Below are 25110 nucleotides of genomic sequence, written 5' to 3'. Positions count from 1 at the left end.
CTGTGGCTGAGATGCTCTGATGTCTCTGTATACCAAAGACATCAGCCAGGTCAAACCAGCGAGGTCTGGTTTCAAGGAAAGGAGCCTGAAACCAGAGGTACTGCACTATACAGTAAAGTGATGGTGGGGTTTCTTTGGACATAATCCCTAATGGCAATGCTGAAAGGATAAACATTCATTTATTTCTGAGTGATGACAAGCAGATATGACCAGCAATAATACTTATAAAATACCAGTGGAACAAATTATTTAGAAACGCCTCTTAGTAGGAACTAATCGAGTTGTGTGTAGCCTGGAGTATATATAGCAGGATGCAGCCAAGAATTAATGACAGAGATAATGAAGCAGCATATGGATTCCTTCAGCTGCGTTCGTTCTCAAAATAGCCAGTTTCAAGGGCTGGGAAGGAAGAATTGACTGGATGCAAAAACACAGTGTTAGCATAATTATGTTAAAAAAGTTAAAAGTATCATGAAATGGGCTTTGTCCATTTGGTGGTTCTAGTGCAAGTTTTCCAACTGCTCACCCTAGGTATAGAGAACACCAGCCTGCTGCATCCTCCAACTATGGAGTTTTATACTGTGAATATAAACCTGTATTAACTCCCCATCTCTCAGTCACTCACAGCAGTACGTTTGAATCCTGTCACATGGATTTCTTAGAATGATTCTATGTTTTCCTGCCTTGTAAAGATGCCAGTCCAAACAGAAGCTTTTTTCTTTTTTTAATTTTCCCTAGGCAGTTTTTTGTGACTTGCTTCTGCACTTGAATCTTTATATCTTTTGTGGAGTCTGCTATTTTACTGTGATCTGTTATGGATGATCTCTTGGGGGGCTTTACATCAGTAAATGCTGCTACCATGACCCCTGGGAAGAGGAAAGCATGTCTTCAGATACATTCAAACTGTTAATGAGGACTGCCATGACTCCCACTTAGGTAATGCAGGAAACCCAGCAATGAATGATCAAGCTAAATGGAGATAGTTTAGTTCATTTGGCCGGTCAATAGTAATTGGCCACCATTTAGTCCTTACTTTTCTGATTATAATAGTGATATTTTTGATACCAGTGTTTGAAGCTCCATATGAGATGTGGTATGTTTTTTCTTGTCAGAGTCTGGTCTGTTTTTATGGATTTGGGAGGCTAGCCTAGGTCCTTGTATCATAGAAAAGCTTAGGTTGGAAGGGACCTTGAAGATCATTGGGTTCTGATCTCCCTGCTGTAGGCAGGCATATTTCCCAGTTGATGAGGTTGCTCAGAGCCCCATCCAGCCTGGCCTTGGATGTCCCATCCCTGGAAGCATTCACAGTCTCTCTGGGCAACCCGTTTCAGTGTCTCACCACCCTCACAGTATAGAATTTCTCCTTGTATCTAGTCTAAGTTTACTCTATTCCAGTTTAAAGACATTTCCCCTTGTCTTGTTGCTGCACGCCCTTATAAAATGTCCCTCCCTTTTCTTGTGGGTTTCCTTCAGGTTCTGGACGGCTGCTAATAAGGTCTCCCTGGTGCTTTCTGTTCAGGCTGAAGAACGTCAACTCTCTCAGCCTGTCCTAGTAGGGAAGGTGCTCCAGCCTTCTGACCTCTATGGCCATCCTCTGGACCTGCTCCAAAGCTTTATTGTCCTTCTTGTGTTAAGGTCCTCAGAACTGCATGCAGTACTCTGGGTGTTGTCTCACAAGAGCAGAGTAGAGGGGCAGAATCACCTCCCTTGATGTGCTGGTCGTGCTTCTCTTGATGCAGTCCGGGATACAGTTGGCCTTCTGGCCTGCAAGCCAGACTTCATCCAGGGCTGAACTTCATGAGGCTGACATGGGCACACCTCTCAAGCCTGTCTGGGTCCCTCTGGATAGCATCTCTTCCCTCTAGCATGCCAATTCCACCACTCAGCTTGGTGTCATTTGTGGATATCCTGTGGAGTTGCTGATAAATGAGTGTTTTGATGGTGTCCCTGCATGGGACAGGCTTACCTACTCTTTCTCATTTAAGATCACCTGGCCTTTCTTTTAAAATTTGACTGTTAGGTGATTATACACTGTTTACACACAGTGAGTGGTTCTACATGTTGTTTCTGGTCTGAAGCCAGTAAATCTGTATGATGCTGCTCTGTAAAAGACGTTCTGGTTTGGGCTGGCAAAAACTTGGATGCTTGCTTATTGCTTTTTCTTTTTTTTTTTTCCCCATACCTGTAAGAAGCTGCTAATATATCCTTGTCCAAACTGTTATCTACTATTATCTGCAGTCAGTTACTTGGTTGCCTTAAGACATTTCCACAAGGCTCAGGGCTTGTTCCACAGTTAGTTGCCCTACTTGCTGATTTGAATAATCTGGTTTAGGTAATGCATGAGGAACTATGTCAGAGCCCATTGCTCCTTGCAATCCTTTAAGCCATGTTCAGGCAATGCCTGGAACCTGCAGAAACCTGGGTAATGATGATCTTGGCTAGAGTCTTCTGGCAGCATTTTGCACCTTAATAATAGTGTGTGTTAAGCTATTCTTGAACGGTCTACTGGCCTAGGGAGAAAATCTAATCCTGTTAGTATGTTATATGTCTTTATTTTTCCATCACCACCATAGCAGAAGGGACATTGAAACTAATGATGAATTATTGTGAAAATGGATCATTGTATTGAAGTAGCAAATGTAAGCAGCCCCTCTTCTTAAAACCTCTTTGAGGATAAAGAAGAAAATAAGCAGTAAAAAGCATTCACAAATGGGTGTTATTCTGGTAGCAACATGTATTGAAAAATGTTAGAGGGAAAGGAATGCTTACTACACAAAATTGCAGACAGTACTGTCACAAGGATAGTCCTGAGCCGTAAAGATTTTCCATTTGTGGACCAACTCAAAACCCTCTGATTTGATTAATGTATCATCAAAAGCATTTTGTCTTTTAGGAACAAGACTTCTTGTCTGTATGTGGTTTTCTTGCCTAGTATACTTGCACCATAGAAAAAGAGGATAAATGTACCAGAAATAACTATTTGTGTTAAGAACCATTTTCCTTTCTTTACTACACAGAGAAAGGAAACAAAGAAAAGACTAACTTATATAACAAGTGACTCTAGGTCAATAGAGATACAGTAGAGTCAAAGCACTGCCATTTGTTTGATAAGTTAGATGTAATTCAGGAGAGCCTAGAATGAGAGATTCTTAAAATTTCTATAATTGCATGTGCGTTTTCTGCTGAAGTGTATTGTTGAGATACAGGCAGTTCTGCAGTTCTTGATCTACTAACAATGCTGTTTTTCAAAATTCAGGCTTCAGATGTGTAATTGCAGTCTAAGATTGTTCTAAAGTAGAACAATGAAGAATGAGTTCTCATATAATCCAGTTCAAAGTTGTTATTTTAGGAAAAGAGTATGGCTGGTAACTTTGAGCTTCGCCAAATTAAAACTCAATAAAAGTTCTGGGAAGCCAGCAATTTTGTCCTTGTCATAAAAGAAAGTCATTGAACATCCTGATTATGATATTGACTGTTGTGGTCCTAATAATTCATTCTGGAGTAAAAGAGACTGAAATATTTTATCAAAAGAGAAGAACTGTTTGTGATGTAGATTTCTTATTGATCAACGTTTCTTCTTTTTTTTTTTGTGATTTATTCTCTAGCTGATAAACTTAGATGGAAATTAGAAGAACTGGAAAAAGAAAAACATTCTTTAAAATTTCAACTTCCTTCAAGACATCCTTCAATCAGCAGTTTTTTGGATAGGTTTGCCACCCAAGTTCAAGCAGTATTACACTGGGCTGCGGATGGGTAAGTTTGTTGACTCCTTATGTAAAATGACACTTCTGTTTTTCATGAGGTATAGATTATGTGATGTGAAGTATACAGTATGTGATGACCTTTAATGCAAATTTGTAAGGACCTTCTGAAGAACATTTAAGAAAAGTTGCTGTTGATCCCCCCCCTTTTTTTCCTGTTTCATTCAGGATTGTTTTTAAAAAGGCTGGTTATTGTGGAGTGGTGAATCAAACTGAACTTTTATCAATGATGTTGAGTGAGAATGGGATTGAATCCTGACCTAGCAACAGTGTAAGGCACTTTGAGCAACAGCTCCTTATGGAGTTAATTCTGATGGTCTTTTTCAGGCAATGAAAGAGCATTTAAATATAAAGTAAAAACAGGTTATTCTTTGAGATGTGTAGATCTTTGTGAGCTTCCTTTTATGCATCGCTTGTTAGGTAGCAATAATACACTCTGCACTGTACAAAGTCACAAAAATAACTTCTCAGCCTTCTCTTGAAGCAAGAACAGCTTCAAAGACAGGAGGAATGTGAGATGCCTTGCATGACCCAAGGGAGGTAGTTAGCTTAGGAAGAAAAGGTTGTCTCTATTCCTACATCTTTCTTCAGCTGTGCTGCTGGTTACTGTTGTTAAAAGTAAGAGGATTATTCATTCCTAGTTTTTGGAAGCTATTATCAAATGCTATAGCACAAATAAAAGAAGAAAAGCCTTTTATATTTTGGCACCTTGTACATATAAAGGCTGCAATGTGTGCTAGTCAATAAATTTTGGTATATAGAGCTTTTTAATATATATGAAAATTAGTTAAGTTCTCCACAGATAATAATATTTAGAAATTATCTATTAAACTTTAAAGGACTATTTAAGCCAATATTTATATAATTTAGTAATGAGACATGTTTAAAACTAATTCCACTCTCTATTTTCTCCTGCCTTCTGAGCCCCTAAGAAGCTGTTTTGCTGTTCCTTAAGGATTACTTTAAAGCATTTTGTCATTAAAATATCTTTCCTGTGTGAATTAATTAATAACAATGGTTTTTTTACTTTAGATGTGGGGTTGTTTTCAGTATCATACAATATTATTCAGTATAGCACCCCTGAAATATGTGGTCTGCTAGTTTTTATTTAAATGTATTCTGCATATGTGTATACATCTGCTCCAAAAGTAATGCCTCCAATTTGTTAACTCATGGCATCAGTAGCAGGTATTTGTGATAAGACAGTAGAGGCTGAACCTTCCCGCCAATATTCCATTACATGTTGCTGTGGTGGCAGAGGGGCAGTCTGACGAAGTAATGTTTGATACGGAAATGCATATGAAGGAAGGGTGTGGAATGGAATTCCTCCATGCGGAGAAAAATTGCACCCACTGAAACCTTCATTGATGTTTACTGAATGTATGGAGACCAAACAGTGGGTGTGAGCAGTGAGGTGATGGGTGGTATGTTTCAGCAGTGGTGACAGTGGTTCACCTTTCCCACATTCCAAATTCCTATACAGGTATTCATGGCAAAAATGAATAGCTAATGAAGATGACTGTGTTAAAAATTCTATTTTGTGGCTGAGAATTTGTTTTATTAAATAGTGTTATGCTCTTTGTATCAGAAATAAATGGGAGGCATTACTTTTGGAGCATTATGTGTATTATATATCATGTATACAGCTATGGAAGTTTTCCTGTTCTCCTTCTGATGGCTATATCTGTAACTCTTCTCTTTGCAGAGGTGTGAGAGCAGTGCCATTCTTGAGGGTCAGATGAATATCCTCTTACTCCTCACTTTTATGTCTCGAACACTCTCCTTTCTTTGAGTTTGACTGTTACTGTGCACCTTGAATCAAGCATGAAAAATACATAGCCTTACACACCACTTTGTCTGCAGACTGGCTCCTTTGTTGATAGAGCAAGCAAACCCTTTGTCTTCACCAGGGGTTTGTAACAGTTTAAAATTTTACTGTTCCAAAAGTGTTTTATAAAATACAGCTAGAAAACACTATCACTTCAAGGAATATTTGCTGACTTCGTTCTTTGATTTTTGTATTGAATCAGAATAAAGTCGTGATATCTTTTTTTTTAATCTGGAAAATGAAGCAAATTAGACAGATTAGCCCCAGAAGACCAGAACATTGCAGTTTTACTGTAATCAAGCCAATCTCATCTTTTTGCAAATTAAGAATCTTATAAATTTAAGTGAACATGGCAAGTTTAATGTATGAGACTGACATTCATGCTTTGGATTTTTTTTACATGATTAAGTTACGAGATCAGTTTTTTGGTAAATGCATTCGATGTTTAACACTGGGATATTGTGGGTGCATGGTAGGAGTCAAGTTTGGTTAGGAACAATGCCATGTTCGTTTGATCACACAGGTTCAGTGAGATCAGGGAGATCTTGTTTCTGTTTCCTCAAAATCAAGAGGCAGAAGTACAGGCAGTTTCCCAGGGATTCCAAGAATAACGTTTGTTGATTGTGGAATGTTTTCTAAGTTTTGATCAGCTGCTCAGAATTTCTGTTGCATCCAATTTTCAGAAAGATACAGATTTTTTCTTTCTTTTAGTACTCTTCAGAGCTGCTGAGAAGTGTTGTTAAACCACAACGGTCTGTAATGAAAGGCACATAAATGCAGAGATAGCCTAGAACCTCACACACAAGTGTTTGGATTTACTTTGTCATTGTAGAAATGCAGATACATGATCCTTAGTCAATTTTAAGTATGAATGTAATTTACGTTAGAACATTTCCTTTTGCTTTTTTTAGTGTATTCTTCTGCCCGTAGGGAAGAGTGTGAAGCATATGTGTACTTTAATGATCCTGCAGGAGAGATATGAATTGCTTGTGCTCCATATTGCTAAGCAGCTGTGCACGGAGATCATAATTGTGTGATTAATCATGCTTGCACCACTTGTGATGCATGTTTTGTATGTGGCATGAATGTATGTTTTGCAGTGTGGAATCGTGCTTTAAAACCATCCTTCATCTGAAAGTGATTTTTTTTTTTTAGTTTTTAAACAGGATGTTGAAATTACCCTTATCCTTAATGTGGAAATGCACGTGCTTGTCTCTAGAGATGGACATGCAATTAGTCTTAGAAGTGCAAATGCTCATATGCAGAAACGTGTGACAGAATAGGTTTGCCTTGTTTGCAGGTGTTTTTTGAGAGGCTGATTATAAACTTGACACTTAATGTAACACACTGATTGCCTTGGGGTCCAATCATGCAAAGATTTACATCCAAGGGTTGTACCAACCACTGTGAGGAATCCCACTGACTGATTTTGAAAGAACTCGCTGTGCAAGAGGAAAAGTAAAATCTGGCATTGTGGAGCAAGCACTCCAGATGATCTCTAGTGTGGGTTCCAAAAGCTGACAGAAGCTGAAAAAATGGCTTTGGCAAGTTTTGAAACTTCTGTCTAAAAGAGTTTTTTCTCTGTATTGATAGAAATTATATGCCTTAGTTTTGTCACCTTGAAGGCGGTGAAGGATAATTTTCTGAAAAATGAAGTAGCTGGGAGAAGCCTCAAGCTATATAAGTTTTCCTTTTACTTTCTGCAGCTTGTTGTAAAAACAGTGTAAATGTTTGATATAATAAGGAAGATATGCCAAGGCAAATGTCTTGTTCTCTAACTATGTGGATGTTAAAGATGTAATTGTTCTGCTGATGGAGTGTTATGGCTCTGAAGGTAACACGTAATATTCTTATCTCTTTAATCTGTGTAAAGTTAATACCCAGTGAAAACTGATTTTTAGCTTTTGTCTTTCCTCCCTGAAAAGGCATAGAAATGAAGAAACTCAACTTTGGCATGAAAACAGAAATAAACTGTTGAGATCCACTTACCAAGAGAGGATACAGGTTTTGGCCATGAAACGAAATGACCTTTCGCAAGAAAAGAAATGTTTACAGGTAAAAGGACTGCCAAGTTACCTATAATAACCAGTGCTGTGTAGGGGAAAGTCTTGTAAGCTGTCACATAGGATTAAATAAACTTATTGTAATACTTCGTTCTGTGTAGCAATTAAAGCCTTGGCTGTATTCCAGTTGATAATCTAAGTGATGATTGGAGATGGCAGCCACAGGAGTTGTGTTAATCTCATTAAAGAAAAGCAGAGCTGGAAGGCTCAGTGGCTTGTGTGTGTGCTTTAATTTTCCCTGTTATCCTTCTAAATGTGCTCTTTATGTTCTAATTTGTCATTTTTAAATTTTGCTGATCTTTAGAAGATTTTATTTGAAGACGGGAAGAATTTTGAAGGAGGCAATCTGTGATCAATTTCTGGTTAGACTTGATTATCTATATGTGATTTGCCAGCTTTTGGTCCTGAAAGGTGATCAAAATGTTTCATTACAGTGCAGCTGTCTATATGGAACACTTGTCATCTGCCAGAGATAGCTTTACGCTGGCATATGATGTCACGATGTGGTAATGGTTGGTAATTGCTTGAATGTTTTAAGATAGCTTCTGTCCAATTTTAAATCTACAAGCTTTTAAGTATGATTTAGTTCTTTTTTCCCCCGTCCTTCAAAAATCTGTTTATTGTCTAGTGCAACTCTTTGCTCCATCTTTTAAACTTTGGTGATCACACTCAACTATTGTATGTCTTAGCTTTATTTCTGTGTTCTTTCTTTCCCTGAAATCTCATTAATTTTCTCCTCCTCCTTTGAGTCCAATAGTACAATGAACTGTGTATATACATGTACACATTTACACGTATTTATGTGTGTGTATATATACAAAGACAAATGAAATGGAGAAAAACATCTTAGATGACCATTACAAACTCTCTTTGATCAAGCCATCGTTGTTTAGATTTATTTCCTCAATCATCAAGAGTGGATATTGTCTAGGTTTAACAGTGTCTGGAAAAACTAGTTTTTGTAATTCACATATTCATCCAGCCATGTGAAAGTGTTCAGCTGAAAATTGATGTCCTTAAGTCTTGATTCCAGGTAACGTTTCTGTGGTTGTTTTGGGTGTATTTTTATTGCTACATAATGATGCTAGGGACAAATCAACCACACCCTTTACAGGCATGCTATGAGGGCTTGTCAAAATAATCATGAATTCTAAGTGCTGAAGAAGTCTGACCTGGAATGGTTGGTGACTCCTGGCATTTCTTAAAAATTGATCTAACCCAAAATCACACAATCTGATTTATTAATTTTCTTCCACCATATTTTCCCTTTCCATTTGCTTTCTCTCCTTTTATTTCTGTATATACCTTCTGGGCTTCTATAGTGCATGTGACAGTATCTGAAATTTACATTGTAATGTTTCTACTATGATCTTATACTTTGTGGACAATGTGGGCTTGTATGCAAAGTTAGTAGTCTCACAATCAATAGTGATTAACTGTCATGTTAGAAATCTCAGTTTAAACTCAAATCCAAAAAGTAAACCTCCAGGTTATGTTTAGTGAGCTAAATATCATCTGTTGCTCCATGCTGAGACTTTAAGTCCTTTTTATCCATCCCTGGAGGCTGCCCAAGAGCACATTAAAGGCTCCTTGACATTTCTGGAAAAGAGAGAAAATTCCAGCTTGCTGGCTAAAATTTCCATTCTCTCAAGAATAAATGTGAACTGTTCCCTAGCAGAATAGCTTTTTCTTTGTGAATGCTGATTCTGGTATCTGAGTCGTAAAAATATTTCAGTACTAGAAGTGTATTTTTAAAACCAAATTCTGTTCATCTCCTGTTCCCCTGTAGGCTGCACATTGCAGAGATTGCAATTACTACATTTTCAGAGAATATGAAGGTCTTTGTATTAAGTAGAGCCTATTAAGATTTTGGCAGTATTCCCAATCCAGTAATACAGAGACAGAATTGTCCTTTGTGCACACTAAAAGCCTGATTTGAGACTTGGAGAAACAAAACTGATGCTTTTGGCCTGCTGACCTTTTTGTTCTTGACAAATGCCTGTGGGTTGAAACACGGGCCGCTCTGTTTTCTTGTAGTTAAATTTAAAAGAATAAAAAGGAAGAAAACAATTGATAAATGTAGTCCAGAGCACTAATATAAGTAGAATTCTTTGAGCCAATTCAGTTTTTTAATGTGCTATTTCTTCTTGTTTTAAGCAATGCTCATGGAGTGTCAGAGAGCTTGCTAGAGGAACAAACCTGAATATATTTGTTTATAGAATGATATTAGTGAGCTGAACTTTACTTAAATTACAGGGAAAATGTTAAAAGAACCTGAAAGTCAGTTGTGTAAGTGTGCTACTTTTTTTCTGAGTCTCTGCTTTATATATTGTTGAGGATGGGAAATGCTTGTTCAGATGGATACAGAGACATTTTATCTTTAGTACTCAATATTAGGCTTCCAAAGCTTTTTACTGTGCACCACTGAAACCCTCTTTTGGATGCAGATTTATTACTTTGTGCATGGGATCTTTTTACAACATTAATCAATGTGGTACCTGAGTGATTCAAACAGGCTTAATTTTGTCTTTGCAACTGCCTTAGAGTGAAGAGACGTTTCTATTGCCATTCTACAGAGAAAGGATTAAGTAGTGAATTACCATAAAAAGCTACATGGTGCTTTTTAAAATGAATTTTGTAATGCCTACTTACTTACCTGGGAAAGGTCCCTGGAAACAGTCTTTTTTTTTTTTTTTTGGCCAGTCTGAATATGGTAATGGAAAATTTGAGCTTTGATTTCTGTTGAGAATGTCTGGGTAGCACTTCAGAGACTCTTTTTGATTGTGTGGGAGATGGTGAACATTCAGGATGTGACTGTGCATGCAGATAATAGACTAAGAGGCTTGCAGTTTCACAGAGAACATAAGAAATGTAGGAATAAAATCAAATGCTCCTGTATGACATTCAACAGCTTAGCAAATAGCTCTCCTTTGATTTTTTTTTTTTTTTAAACTCACTTTTCAAATCCTAGGACAAATGAGCCAAGGGCCATATGTTAAGTAACTTTATTAACTAGACAACTCATATTCCTTTATGAAGTGTCCGTTCCTTTGGTGCAAGCTCTCTTGGGTTTCCAAGGAAAAACTGGAATATTCTATTGCAAGAGAAACATCACTACCATAAAACTCTTAATATTGAATGAGAAGTCTAAAGGAACCATTGCAGGGATATGCTGCAGTAGGATGGACAGGTTATTGATCACCTGCCAGTCTGACACAAGGTTCTATGACTGTGGTTGGACCTTGATTTTTTTTTTTTTCTTTTAAATCTTTTTAAACAAATTTTTTGTACAAGTTGCCTGTACAATTGATTTTTGTCAGAGGAATCTGAAATGTGGTATTGGGAAGCATGTGGGGGTTTCATACTGTATAACTGCTAGAGTTCTATGCACAAGGGATGTAAGAGATTTTTGCATGTCAACAAAAGGCTGTCTTCTCATCTAGTGCTGCATTAAATGGATCAACGTTAATTTATGCTATTTTTAAGACATTTTACTAGGAGCACAGCTATTTCTTTCATTTTGTACATAGTAAACTGAGTTTTCTGTTATATGCAGAAAGAAATTGAAGACCTCCGAGTGAGACTGTCTGTGTTAGAAGAAAAAGATCAACAGCTACAAAGAGAAATAGAAGAACAAGATAGGCTAATTCAGTCACAGGACTGTGAACTGACTGCTTTACTTGGCTGTGTTTCTTTGAGAGAGCTACAGGAAATAAGCAAGGCTGTGGATGACACTTTAGCATCCTCCTATCAAATTCCATTCAGTTTGGATCTTCCAGGAACATTAAAGAGGTATTTAAATATCAATACGTTATCATTGATGTGAAGTCTTGTACCTTCCTAGTGTGATATAGAGTTCAGCGCCCGTTGTTTCCTAAGTAATCATGCTGGCTATTTACCTGGATTTGGATGCTTAAGAATTTCTAAGAACAGATATTGATGTTCTAATGTATTTCCTTAGGAATGAGAACCTTTTAGTGATTTGAAGTTTTTTGTGCTTCATATTTTTATGGAAAAGAGCCATCTACAGAAAGCATTTGAATCCATCAATTGTTATCACCTATCATCAATTTGAATTAATTTTTGGTAACTAGTGAAATTTATTTCCTAGCTTGGTAATGCAGTAATTGCTGCATATTTCTCAGTATGAAAATGTGTACCAGGCACCATCCAAATAAATATTAGAGAAGTCCCTTGCTTCAATGAACTTCCAAAAGTAATAAAGGCTGCTCTGATGAGTGTTATGCACAGATATTGGAATTGAGGTAGTGGGGGAAGGGATAGGGCTTGAAGGCTTTTGGGGCAGCTATGATTAAATGCAAAGCATATGGTTCTTTTAGATGGAAAAGTAGCTACTTTTAGTAACTTTTTTTTTCCCCCAGTAACCTCATCTTTATTTAAAAAAAAAAAAAAAAAAAGCAATAGAAGTATTTGAGGACCTAAACATTATTGACAGTCAATGAAAAGTTAGTGATGGAACTTGGAAAGTGTTATTTCTTCTGTGTCATCAGGACACAATAGAATTCCTATTTATCCTAACTTTCATTCCTTCCAGATAAGCAGTAGCTGTGTTGCTTGCATCTGTTTTCCCTCTCTTTGCATTTATTGGATTTAGATTATTTGTATTAACATTCATGAGAAGCTGCTGCTCATGTGTGCTAATTTATACCATTTTTTTTTCCTTAAAGTCAGCAGAATGTCCCATAAAAGACACATCCCTCTCTTTTGATGTTTGTTTAAAATTTTAAATTAGGTTATGTGAATCTTGAATTGTTTAGTTTGTTTTCATCATTGCTTATACTTTATGTTTCAAAGACTGGGGAATTATAGGTTTCAAACAGTCTATCTGAGAATATAAACTTTGAGTTTTCTCTTAGTTTTGAGTCTGCTTACAAAAGAACATTCAGGTTTATTTATTTTTTTTTCACTCACACTGCTGATGCAACATTTGAGTTTCGCTTAGTCTTTAGGAAGCTCCTTGATGTCTTATATTAGTACTGGTTCAGGAGCAGCTTCCTCTGAATTCTTCACTCACCAGTGCCATGAGTAATAACACATTCACCTGAAAGAATGCAGCCATTTGTCATTGGAAGTGAGTGCAGGACTTTAACAAAGATGTATGATTACTTTTTTTATTTTTGAATGAGGTCTTGAAAGACTTTTTTTTGTTTTGCTTTTGTTTGTAGATCAGATTTTGTTATTGTGGGTGCTGATGATTCATAGGCTCATAGGAGAGGAGTCATAGAATCATACAAAGGTCTGGGTTGAAAAGGATCACAATGATCATCTAGTTTCAACCCCCCTGCTATGTGCAACCACCAGATCAGGATGCCCACATCTGGCCTGGCCTTGAATGCCTCCAGGGATTGGGGCATCCACAACCTCTCTGGGAAACCTGTTCCAGTGCTTCATCACCCTCTGAGTGAAAAAACTTCTTCCTAATCTCTAACCTAAACCTCCCCTGCCTTAGTTGAAACCATTTCTCCTTTTTTTCTTTTTTTTTTTTTCCTCCCTTTTAAATCTGTGCAATCCATTATACCTTGTATACAGTGATCTTATGTCTGTATCCAGTTATACTGTTGTCTTTATGTAAGATGAAAACCTTGCAAATAGATAATAAAGCAGCTAGTGTACACTTCTAGTGGGCCCATGGAAATCCTCTACATAAGTAACTTCCTGCTGTAAGCGGGGCTACAATTTCAAAGCAAGATCTTGTCCCTCTGGGCTCTATCTATCTAGGTTTTGAATATCTCTAAGATAAATATCTTGCAACCTCACTAGGTATCCTATCTTTGACCACTCCTCCACTGCATACTCTTTTCCTACTGTATCTAGCCAGAATTTCCCTTGTGCAACTTGCGTTGACTTATCCTAAATCAGTACATCTTGTGAAAGACACTGTGCTAGGTAAGAAGTTGAAAACTTAACAAAACCAGTTCTGCATACTGGTTCTAAATTACAGAGTCTTGGGGTATTAAAGAAATGTTCATTTCATTTTATTTTATAATCTATTACTAAAGAAATTTTTTTTTCTTTTTTCTTTTTTTTTTTTTTTCTGAAGTTTGGACTGCGTATGTGAGAAAGGTGAATAACACTGTAGAAAGTCATTCAATGCTGATAGGCTGCAGACTGATTACAAGTTTCTGGGTACCAGGATGAAAGATACTGTGTGTTTTAGCCATGTTGCTATAGTCACTAAAGTACTGCTATCATGTGTTTTTGCGTAATTATTTATTGGGTAGAAGAGTTGCTTTCAGCACTGGGGTAGCACAGGGCTGATATGTAGCATCTCTTAAGATAATATCTGCTATAATTAATCATATTCAGTGACTGCATCTCACCATAAAAATACAAATTATTTTGCTTTACTTGGTGTGAATGTTATCAACTAGAAAGTTATTAAAGTAAACTTAAGGGAAAGTAACAAAGCATCTTAAATGAAGAATAATAACTCAGAATTGTGTAGAAGAAGGAGCTCAGGTCAATGTAACATTAGCTTGAGCACTGTTCCAAGCTTATTTTTCTTGTCAAGCATTGTTATTTTCAGGAAAATTAATAATCCTTTGTTTAGCCTTGTTTATCTTTTTTAAGTGGTGGATTTTTATTTTTTTATTTTTTTGGAAAATGAAAAGCCTTTGTCAGTAATTTTAACATGCTTAGAGTTTGAAGACTTGAGAAATGTTAAATGCTTTACTCTGGAATCTTTCTTGATGGCCAATGGAGGTCTAGTTTAAAGCAGAGGCAGTTAATTTTCAGTCAAGCTAGCTTGTGATTTGACAGGGATTCTTATCCAGGTTGAGACCGTAAAATATGGTTATTTTGCTCATCAACACAGGCTTAATTATCCTTGATAGACTAAAGGGCATAATCATTATTATAGAATGAGGAAATTACAGTACAGAAGCTCACACTCCTTGTGTGGGATTCTGTGTTAGAAACGTGTTCAAAAAGTGGTGGGAGCAGCTGGTGTTTGTGTACTCTGACATTGCGTGTTACTTAAAGACAATATATTGAAATCAGAGAAAAAGTCTGAGTGTTAAGTGTGAAGGGCTTACTTCTGGAGATTGCAAAGTTTTTTTTTAAAAAAAGGTACCATCTTCATATCCTCCCCTGAAGAAGGGGAGTTAAAATAATTAAAAAGCATTTCTGAAACTCTGTACCTTGTATCTTCTCATTATAAGATATGATGTTTATTATTTGACTTATTTCTTCAGTGCCCATCATTACCTTTTTTTTTCCTTTCACAATGGAAACTCGCTTCTATCTGTGGGGACGTTTGTTGTACTTCTGTTCATATTTATGTTCATTTATTTTTAGTTTTGGTTTTACACACATCTCCAGATGTATACAACTGCACAGTGTGTCATCCTTGAAATAAATTACACAGTTCCATATGGACTGTTGTCTGGGCAATGAATGCTGGTTGAAAGAAAGAAATTCAATTAAATATCTTCCAAAAACTTGAATCCTCCACCTCTTTTTCCATTTGATTATATATACATATATTTGATTAGTGTGTGTATGTCTGTATATATATATATATATATATATATATATACAGACATACATATATATATATATCACATTGTGTGTGGGGAATCTTTGGAAGATATGAAAATTTCCTACTGTGTGTTATTGTAGGACTGTCTTGCCTGGTGGCACAAGGAACCGAACTTGAAGTTTTATGCAACAAGTTGTCTGTTTTAGTGATGCTTGGAGCTTATCTGACAAAGGTTAACTCAAAGTGAAATGCAAATGCTTAAGGGGTTGAAAGCCTTATTATTCGGAATGTACTCAGAGCATTCAGCAACTTCAGTTTAGGCAAAAGCCTGGTGAAGCCAAGAAAGGAGTTCTTTCTAGAGAAGATAATTTTCATGGGAAGAGTGGGGAGGGAAAACTTTTATGTAATTTCCTTTATTAAGTTAGGAAAAGTAGAAGCATCATTGAGAACAGTCTACTATTATTAGGAGAGTTAGCCTTCTGTATGCTTTCTTTTATTCTTCAAAATGCATGTCTACTTGAAATTTCTAGTCAAGCTGGTGGTTAACAAGCTACATGAAATTACTGAGGAAGTCTGAACTTTGCATTCACATCAACCTTTCCACAAAAATCATGACTTAACAGATTTGTATTTAGAAGCAAAACTCTACCATTCCAAAAAGGTATGTATTGTTTCCAAGAGAATGTGCATCTAGTAGACCTCTAGGAATAATACGTTGTTTTTGAGCTGCTTTTTGGCCTCATTTGATGCTGGAGTACTTAGTGGAACATGGAACTGTTTTAAGTAAGTTGCTGATGCATTCAACTTCTGTTGCAACTTTATTTTGTTGTCTGACTTGATCTATTGGGTGGGCTTGACAAAGCAGGTAATTTCTCTAGTGGCCCCTACAGCTAGGGCTTAATCACTGAGCAATGAGGAATAAGAAGAGCAAGCCCTCAATCATCTCAGTAGTTGAATTAATTCAATTTCATGGGTCTCCAGGAATGGAGATGTGTGTGCACTGATATCAGTTCTGAGCCCAGGCCCCTGTTTCATCACTCTGCAGTTCAGTGACTTGGGTTCACCGGTGCAGGTGGGAACCCATATTGTAGAGAGGAGAAGGGCTTCTGCCAAGTCTGCTTGTTCACGGCAGCCACTGACCATCCTTGGAAAGATCAGGAGGAGCTGGAAACACAGTAGAAAAAGGAAAAAGTCGGTCTTCCAACACTCAGAATAGAGCAATGCTAGAAACTTGAAATAATTTGCAATTGTGGAGGCAGGTCTTTAACCTTCTGAAGCAGCAGAAAGATGAGTACCATCCGCTTGAGTACCCATGTGTGCAGTGTAATGAGGAATCTGTTTTTCCCCTGCTGAGCATCTGGTTTCCCCTGTTTGCCTTAACAGCATCCAGTGGGATGCTTCAGCCCATAAAGCCCAGGCCACATATGTGCTGATTCCTCTGGGTGTATGTGCATTTTAAAGACCTTTGTTTCTCTTCAGGGAAAAATGACCAGCTGTCTCTGTCAGTATAGGATACAGAATTCATTTGTATGTAATAAATGATTAACAACAGCCCATGGATAGACCGTTTTAGCCAGTGAAGTCCAGAAGATGTTATTCTTAAGGGAATATTTGCAGCTGCCCTGGTCATGCTCTGGTTTGTGCTGTTCTCTGACACACTGCAGAATGATGTAGTAGAAAAACAAGGATTTATTAATCCAACAGAAAATTTAAGGAGAATGTCGATGAGTGGCTGTTGCAGAGAACCGTTTGATGATGCCTTTGTTTTCCATCTGATGCTCCTGTTTTGAGAAGCAGCTGGAACAACAACTGCCACAGCCACGCCGTGGCAGCAGCTGACAGTAATGGGAAATATAGCAGTGTGCAAATGGCTGGTTAGAACAGACAGACAGCTTAGCTCTCAGAATGGTGTTTTATAAGGCCAGAAGGCTTCTCAATTCATGACAATAAAAATTTAGCTTGGAATCTTAATTAAAGATGCCAGTAACATCTAGCTGTTATATTACTTTGCATGAATATGACTAAGATGTAGTTTTTTTTCAGAGTAGCTGAAACAAAGTGCAGTCATCCTATGGTTCAACAGGAAATCTTAATGGTGAGCTGAGGTTGTACAAGCCTAGCAGGAAAGTGTACTTCTAGTAGTGTCTCTTTACAAATGCAGTGTTAAGAAGCACCTGTATTGAAGCCATCACATAAGACAACATCAGAAAAGTACTGCTCTACAGAACGATAGCTAGAAGGGCAACTGGAGCAAAATAAGCTCCCTGATGTTTCAGAGATAGGAGGATAATTCTGGATTCTCATTCACATACCTTGGAGAATTCTGTATATTGAAATGTGCAGATGGTCCAATGCCTCCTGTACCTTGAAGTACATCTCTTGATATTTTTTGTCTCAAACCAGATTAATTTTGATCTTGGAAGCTTTCCAAGGTAACACTTGGCATTTTACTACTTTTTCAGGTAGCTAGTCTTTTTAACTGCCACAAATTTCACTTTTACTATGAATTAAACACAGTTTTTCTCTCCGTCTGCTCAGTGTCGAAGTCCACCCCTAAGGAGCAGTGACAGATTTAGACAGAGAAATTGGATTTTTACCTATTCAGTTTGGCAGAAATTCTGCTTTTTGTCAGCGTTTAACTAGTTCTGTTGTCTTATAAATATCTTCAACGGTCTGCATATCTAAGGAAAAGTGAGAGTTTCTTTGAAATAATCCACATTTTATGTGTCAAGTATGTATTTTGTTTCCCAACCTGGAGATGTGCTGCTGTGAAAACCCCATTGTTTAAGTCCCATGGATCAGCGCAAGACGTTGGAAAGGAACTTATGTGCTTGACTGAAATATTGCTTTCTTCCTATGCTAATATGTAAGCCAAATCATTATGAACAGATTACATGAAATGAAGATAAAATTGCTGTCCGTTGTCTTACATGACTATGCTCCAAGTATGGTGTGGAGTAGACAAGTATATGAAGTATGTGTTTCACTTTAGTATACTTAGTGACCTAGTTCTGAATGTTCTTAATTAGGTAGAAGTATAGGACTGACAATGCCTTCGTAGGTCTTGTCCTGGTGAAAAACTTCACATGGTTTCTGTAATTGTGAATTTATTGAATTTACTCAAGAAAATTTCAGGTATGTCTGTTTTCTTAGTTTTTCTTATTCTTCAGCCCTACTGGTAGATTTCTAACTTAAAGCTGCCTTGTGCTAAGTTTGTGCTCAAAAGCATTTTTTTTTATCTTGACTTCTCTTCAAAACCTTCTGAAAGATGTTCATTAAGGGAACTGTAGGAGTACAAGAAAGTTATTGATTGTTTGATTTGATTTTTATACAGTGGATTTCTTCTTTGAAGGCCTGCTGACATCCCTAGACTTAAAATTTCTAGTGGATTTTTGCTTTGATGTAAGCTGATGTTTATACCAAATGTTCTGTGAGTAATGCTTCAGATTTTGTAAAGAACTGGACAAAGGCTTTTTGGAAGGTCAGCTTCTGTTTACTGCTAAAAGCAAGATTACAAGTATAAGGCTTGGAATGTGTATTTTTATCTTCTAAGAAAGCACAACTTCTGGTTACTTCAGAATCTGAGGAGTTCTCTTAAGAACTTCACATCAGCAAAGTCATTCTTTCTGTGGATTTTATTGGGTTATTGATTGATTATCAGACAGTCAAAGGCCAAATTCAAACATACTGCAAGATGTTTAATAATCAATAAATATAAGAGGAAGGGAATGCGTATTAGTATGAAGTTCAGCCCGTTGTTCTTTCTCATATACGCAACTTGAACGTGAGTAATTTTATATTGTTCTGATTGTACTTAGATTTATAGAAATGGAAGTGTGCTTTTTGCTGTAGGACTGTAATGTGATATGGAGAATAGGTCCTGATATTTCAATCCCTAGAAAAATCTTTTGGGTAACAGCAATGTAAGAAATAACCCTTGCTGTAAAGAGTACCCAGTATAGAATTTGGTTATTAATATTTGTACTCCATGTGTAATAAGTTCTTTTGTGCACTTATGCAGACTACGTTCTGACTACATTTTTTTGTCAGTGCATGTGTATTTTGTCATTAATACTGGAACTATATCTGTTCCAGCTGTATTCTTATGCATCATGAACATAGAGATCAGTGTGACTTTGCCCATTTTCATTCTCTGAATATTTTCTTAGGAAGCCAAATATAACATAAATGCACAATAGCCTCATATGTGAAGGGAAGTATACTAGCGAAGTGGAAGGAAAGAAATTCAGCAACATACCTTCCTTTAGTAGAAAGCCATTCTTCCCAGTATTGTACTACTCAGCCTTCCTCTGAACAAAGCTACTTCCACACTATCTGCAGTTCCTGCATATAAATCACAGGTTCTTAGAATGTTCTTTAAAAAGATTTTAAACTGTTACATAATGAAATTTAACATCCTTTGTGGTCATATCGGAAGTCTCTGATTGAATGACCAGCCCTCTTGATTTCCAGTCTTCCTTCTCAGTCTGGGCTCAGTGGTTGCTGCTATTTTGTCGACCTGCCATTCCTGATTATGAACGTTATCTCAGCAGTTTCCATCTGTGTTATTGCAATTCAACACACCCGATGCATGTATTCCTCTATGGTCACTGAAATGAGATCCTCACAAGGAACTAGTTTGTTTGAAGTATTTGGACCTTACAATATTTCCCTTGAGTACAGCTGCATTCTATGTCAGCCTCAGGTCTCGAATATACAGCACTTTTATGTCCTTGTGCATCTTGAGTCTGTGTTTTCCTAATGTATTACTTCTTCATCATCCAAAAAATGTAATTCCTTATCACCTGATTCCCTAGTGTATACAGTGATGTAGCAGGTCTACACTGTTTTTATCTCTTTATTAGGTTATTAGGGGTCCTAGTGTGTATCCAAAGGAAACAATTTAAACAGCTTATGTGGCTATTGTATATGACACATAGGGAGAACAGCAGATGATATGTAGATTGCCATCAGTTCTATTACTGTTAAACCTTTCTTCTCTAGCATTTAGTCAGTTAAATTTGTATTAATTGAATTCCTGTCTTATTCTACTCCTTCCATCAGTCAGGTCAAGAACTTTGCATTGTCTGTGATGGAGTTAGATTATATTGGATTTGAGAAGTAACTTCTAAATGGCTCTTATAATAGATTGCAGAGGCTGTGAGAACAAGCAGTCAAATTCTTGATTATCTGTTCTACCAGAGAAGAATAGCAATGAATCAAAACTATGGCCTTTTTCTCAGGCGAGAATTAAGTGTTATTCCAAGGAGCTCTTTTTAATGCTGTTATCCCCAGTAGTCATAAGTAAAGCAACTTCTAAGCAGACAGCATACCCCTTTTAAACTGAAATATGATGCTCCAGGGTGCTGGTGAAAGAAAATACTGTTTCTGGTTCAAGTCACATGTAACAGATCATGGCTGTTAAAACCTTTTGTTGGTGGAATGAATCGGTATTGACCGCTTGGTTACTGCTGCGGGTCAGCTGGAGCATTAGCTTGTCAGTTAATTGGAAAGCTTGTGAGGGGTTTCTCTGTGATGGTGGTTGGTGGTAGAAGGGGAAAGCCTGGGAATATGATCAGTGATAAACTACTCTTGCTTGTAAAAGAAAACTGTTTTCTGTAAAAACTCCAGCTGGTGCATGCCCAATTCTGGTTATTGCTTGTAAATAGTATAATGAGTTTATCTCTAAAGGAATAAAAAGTTGCTACAGTAGTACACATAAAGCTTACAAATAAATTCAAAGTAGGATACTACTGTAAAATTTGCACTGTAAATAACAACTACAGTTGTGAGAATCTGCATGAATGCTTTAAAACTAAAAAGAATATTTAGATTAGAGTTTGTGTGTCAATGTGTATCGCTAATTTGAGTCAAAACTATGATTTATTGACACTTATTTACTGATGTTGCTCAGATTAACATGAAATTTTCTCTAAATTCTGCTCTCACTATAATAGCAGTATGTAATTATGTATTTATTTTTCACTGGCTTCATAGATGATCATAAAAAGAAATCAGAGGATATAGGTGTCTTTTCCCACTCAAGTGCTAGACCTGAGAGCCCAAGTGGGTTTGCAAATCCTCAATAAGGGTTTTAAAACTAGGTCATAGCTTGCAATGCTGTTTTGGACATTTAGTTTAAAAATAAATTAAAAATTGATCTTGTTTCCTCTTAGTGATGTGCGCTCTACAGAGCATCATATAAACTTGGGGGGGGAGGGGGTTCTTTGTGAGGAAAGTAAACATCTGAGAGGAAATATACACTGAACAGGTTTGTTAAATAAAGGTGCCGTTTTGTGATGTTCTTCTGGCTATAACTGCACTTTACATTTTTATTATATCTTGGATCTTTGGAGCTGAATTTTATAAGTCAGGTTGAGAACAACTGGGTCAGTCACCCATTACTCATTCAATTACACACTGCAGCCTTGCTGCTCCCAGTTGACATCTGAACACAGGGCATGGCTCATTTTTACATAACCTGCCCAGTTCCAAATCTACTTGTATAGATGCTGAAAGTCCCTGGGAATTCTACAGTCTAACAAGGGAAATGGTGAAAGAGTTCATTCCCCCCTGGCATTCCCAGAGGCAGGCAGGAAGCTGCTAATGGCTTAATTTTGTGTGTAATGTTTCTAATTTTGCCCATATACTACTGTAGAAGAGGTTGTTTAGGAAGAAATTTGAGAATTCTGTTTCGGTTTGACAACATCTCCACTTTTGTGGAGGTAGCCAGTGTACTTGCTGCTTTTTACAGGCAGTAGCTCACATTGCCATAAGCTGTTTCTGAGGGGACTGCTTCATGTGGAGCTGGAGGGATCCTGGCATGCTGTGGTGTTTATGAGGTGCTTGGCCTTGCTGTTCTGTGGGCTGACAAGGTGTGCACTTTGAGAAGGAGGGTGCTAGTGAAAGCAATACAAATAGCTTCATCATTAACTGAATTAGATTATAATTGCACAGCTGGAGCCTGCCTCTGAGTCCATCTTGCTTCCCATATGAAGTGGGGCAGGGTGTTTCAGCCAGGCTCTGTGGATGCTCGGTAGCTGAATGCAAGTCCAACTTCATGTGTGCTGGAGTTTGGGCTGACATGGGTGCTGGCTTTTAAAGCTGAGCCCAGTAAGTACTGTGCTTGGGAAATAGGAATCAACTAGTCCTAGAATGAAAAACTGAAGTGCTTGCAGGTAGATAGCAGGGCTCATATGTGTCTCAAAGTGAGCACTCAGTGTTAATGCCAGTTCTGATTAACAATGCTTTTTTGTGTTTCTCTCACCTGTTAAATGAATACAAAGGTGCCTTATCATGCAAGGGTGTTGTTGAAATAAATCCAGTCTTTTTTTTTTTTTTTTCTGAAATGTTTGGGTATTTCAGTGAAGAACACTAAAAACTCAGAAATACATGAGAGGGTCTTTATTCAGGAAGAATATCACACTTCGGTTGTGAAAAAGGACAAATTTTATAATGAGATTAAAAAGAAGAATTGAAATATTGCTGAGGGGGAGCAGTGTATGCTGAATTAATTTGTCTTATGGAAAAGAAAATAGTGTCTGACAACGTAACTGAATGTTGTATAAAAATGTACACCTGCAAAATAGGAGGGAAGGAGAATTATTGTGGTAGCAAAAATAGTGTCTGTACTCACTCCTAATGTTGTATTAAACTTAATATTTGAACTTAGTTAAAAATGTAACTTGTAAAAATGTAACAAGTGTTGAAGCCTATGTACTTCATTCCATATAAAAATGTCTTGTGTAGCAGACCATGATGAGCAGAGAAGGTCAACTTTATTTTATTTTAATCCCTTTTAGCCTTCAGGAGAAAGAGCAGTCACTCAGCATGTCCATTAAAGAAACTACTGCCAAAGTAAGTACCCATCAGCTATCAGTTTTTCTTCAGAATATTTAGGGAATCAGCTAATACTTGCATTATTATTGTCTATATTTTGTAAAATATTTTTTGTTGTTTCCTCTGAACAGATTTTACTTCTAAATATTTTTACACCCTAAAAAAAAAAAGATAATTCCATTTGGACAGGCCACAGAGATTATGTTTAAGGAAGTAGATGAAGTAGTCTATTGTTTCTTGCCTTATGTTTGCCAGTGATCAGCCTTGTTGCTGGCCTCAATTTAGAGAACAGACTCAGTGCTTCATGAAAAGAAAGTGAACTCTCCTCACAGATGAATGTGTTCACACTTTCGCCTCTTACTTCCTAGCTGTCAGGTTTGGCTGGTGTGGAGAAAGAATAGAAACGAATTTCCTCTTTACCTTGTTCTTTGCTAATAATAAACTAGCAATCTTTTTAAAACTGCAAAGAAATGTAATGTTATTTGTCATATGTTGGTTTTTAATTGGAGGCGTTACAACTTTCCTTTTAGTTTTGTTTTTCTCCTGGTCTTCTTTTCATGAAACACAACTGTATTTTCCTTGTTATTGCAAGTGTCTCATTGAGCACCAGAGCATCCTTGCTCTGAGTACTCTAAGAAGGTTTATTTATTTCAGCTAATTCATATAGGAATATATGGAGCAGAAAAGGGAAAATGTTTGAAAAACAAACATTATTTTTTTCTGAAATTTATTTTTTTCATGTTCTCTCATCTCTCAAAAATTAATGAAATATTTATCCTTTGTTATCCTTTGTACTCTATTCTTCATAATCATTTTCCTGACACTTTTAGCATTCACTGTTAAGAAGACTGATTGACTGCATCTGGATACTTCTCCTTCCTCTTCTTCTTCTTTGATATTTTTTTCTTCCTCTATTACATGCATATGCACACCTCTTGGGAAATATTAATACAGATTATAATAATATGACACTCCTCTCTGTATTTTTAAATAGCTCCGAATAAAGTGTCAAGAAAAAGATTATAATTGACCTTCATGTCATCCACTGAAATGAATGAGAGATTTGGTAGCTCACTGTGTGTCATGCAGATTAAAACACACGTTACATACATTTTCAGGAGAAAAGATTAAGTTGATTATATATTTTGAAGGCTTATTTTTTTTAAGTATAGTATCTAAAAGTTTTGAATAAGAACTGAAGCACTGGGTAACAAATGAAAAGCGATCATGGTAGAATTCCACAACCTATTTTGTTTCTTTAAATATTCAGTAGGTAAAATATTACTTTAATTTCATTCCATTCTTGTGTGACGGCTTCTATTTATTAAAAACAGTAAATAGGAAGCAGGTAATCAGACTCCTCCAAATCATTTATTAATTTCATTCATTCAAATAATCTCATTGTATTTTCTTCTCAACCTGAACAGGGCTGGTCTTTTTAAACCTCCTTATTTTATGGGGAAAATGCTGCTCAGTGAAAGACTTTTTCCTTCCCCTGAGTGTTTGTGGTCTTTTCTGCCTCATCTGTGTTGATTTCAGCTGGGGTTGCAGAGGCTACGAATCAGTCTGTCAGTGAAGGCAACAATCCCCTTTATCTCCATTCTTCCTTCAGAAATTAATATCTGCTTTTGCAAGTGTCAAGGCTATCCTGTATGAGGATATCCAGGTGGACTCTTCTATCTTTTTGGGTGACATAAAGACAATTTCCATCTCTTTTCTAAAACACTGTTATAAAGAAATGTGAAAGCTCATCAAAATGAGATGAGTTGGAGGAAGAGTTAATTTCAGGGGCTTTGGTCTGTATCCTTGTTCCTGTTTCTGCCACTTGAGATTAACATCATACACTGTCAAGGCAGAAAGGATAACAATGGGCAAATTTGATATTTTGCTTCATTTCAGATTGATTCCACATAGCTTTGCTAAGCAGCATTCCACATTTTTCATTACAACTATCTTCTGGAGTGCTGTTTATGTACCTAAACAAAGATCTGTAGAATTTGTTCCAAAAGAAGAGATTATTATTATTTTTTTTTAACTCAACAGAAACTGAAAACAACCAACCAAACAAAAACACTAAGGACTTTAAAAGAGATGCTTTTGATATTTGGCTGTAAAGAA

At 36.8% G+C, this 25110-nt stretch overlaps 1 protein-coding gene across 3 annotated transcripts in view; it reads left to right on the top strand.

The window, feature by feature from the left end:
- The window catches only part of DISC1 (DISC1 scaffold protein), a 179976-nt gene that overhangs the window by 47559 nt on the left and 107307 nt on the right, over positions 1 to 25110 (top strand). For all 3 annotated transcript variants that reach the window (XR_001554046.2, XR_014943918.1, XM_085541314.1), the window contains exons 4-7: positions 3606 to 3753; positions 7515 to 7644; positions 11209 to 11444; positions 22956 to 23010. Coding sequence is in view for 1 of the 3 variants with exons in the window: in XM_085541314.1 (XP_085397440.1) it covers positions 3606 to 3753; positions 7515 to 7644; positions 11209 to 11444; positions 22956 to 23010 (569 nt within the window). In the remaining 2 variants the exon portion in view is untranslated. The remainder of the gene's footprint in view (positions 1 to 3605; positions 3754 to 7514; positions 7645 to 11208; positions 11445 to 22955; positions 23011 to 25110) is intronic.

The sequence above is a fragment of the Coturnix japonica genome, chromosome 3 (genome assembly GCF_054131305.1).
Source record: "Coturnix japonica strain WE chromosome 3, WE-NBRP24, whole genome shotgun sequence".
Classification (NCBI taxonomy): domain Eukaryota; kingdom Metazoa; phylum Chordata; class Aves; order Galliformes; family Phasianidae; genus Coturnix; species Coturnix japonica.
The sequence above is the reverse complement of the archived record's forward strand: the minus strand, read 5'-3'. Positions and strand labels throughout refer to the sequence as shown.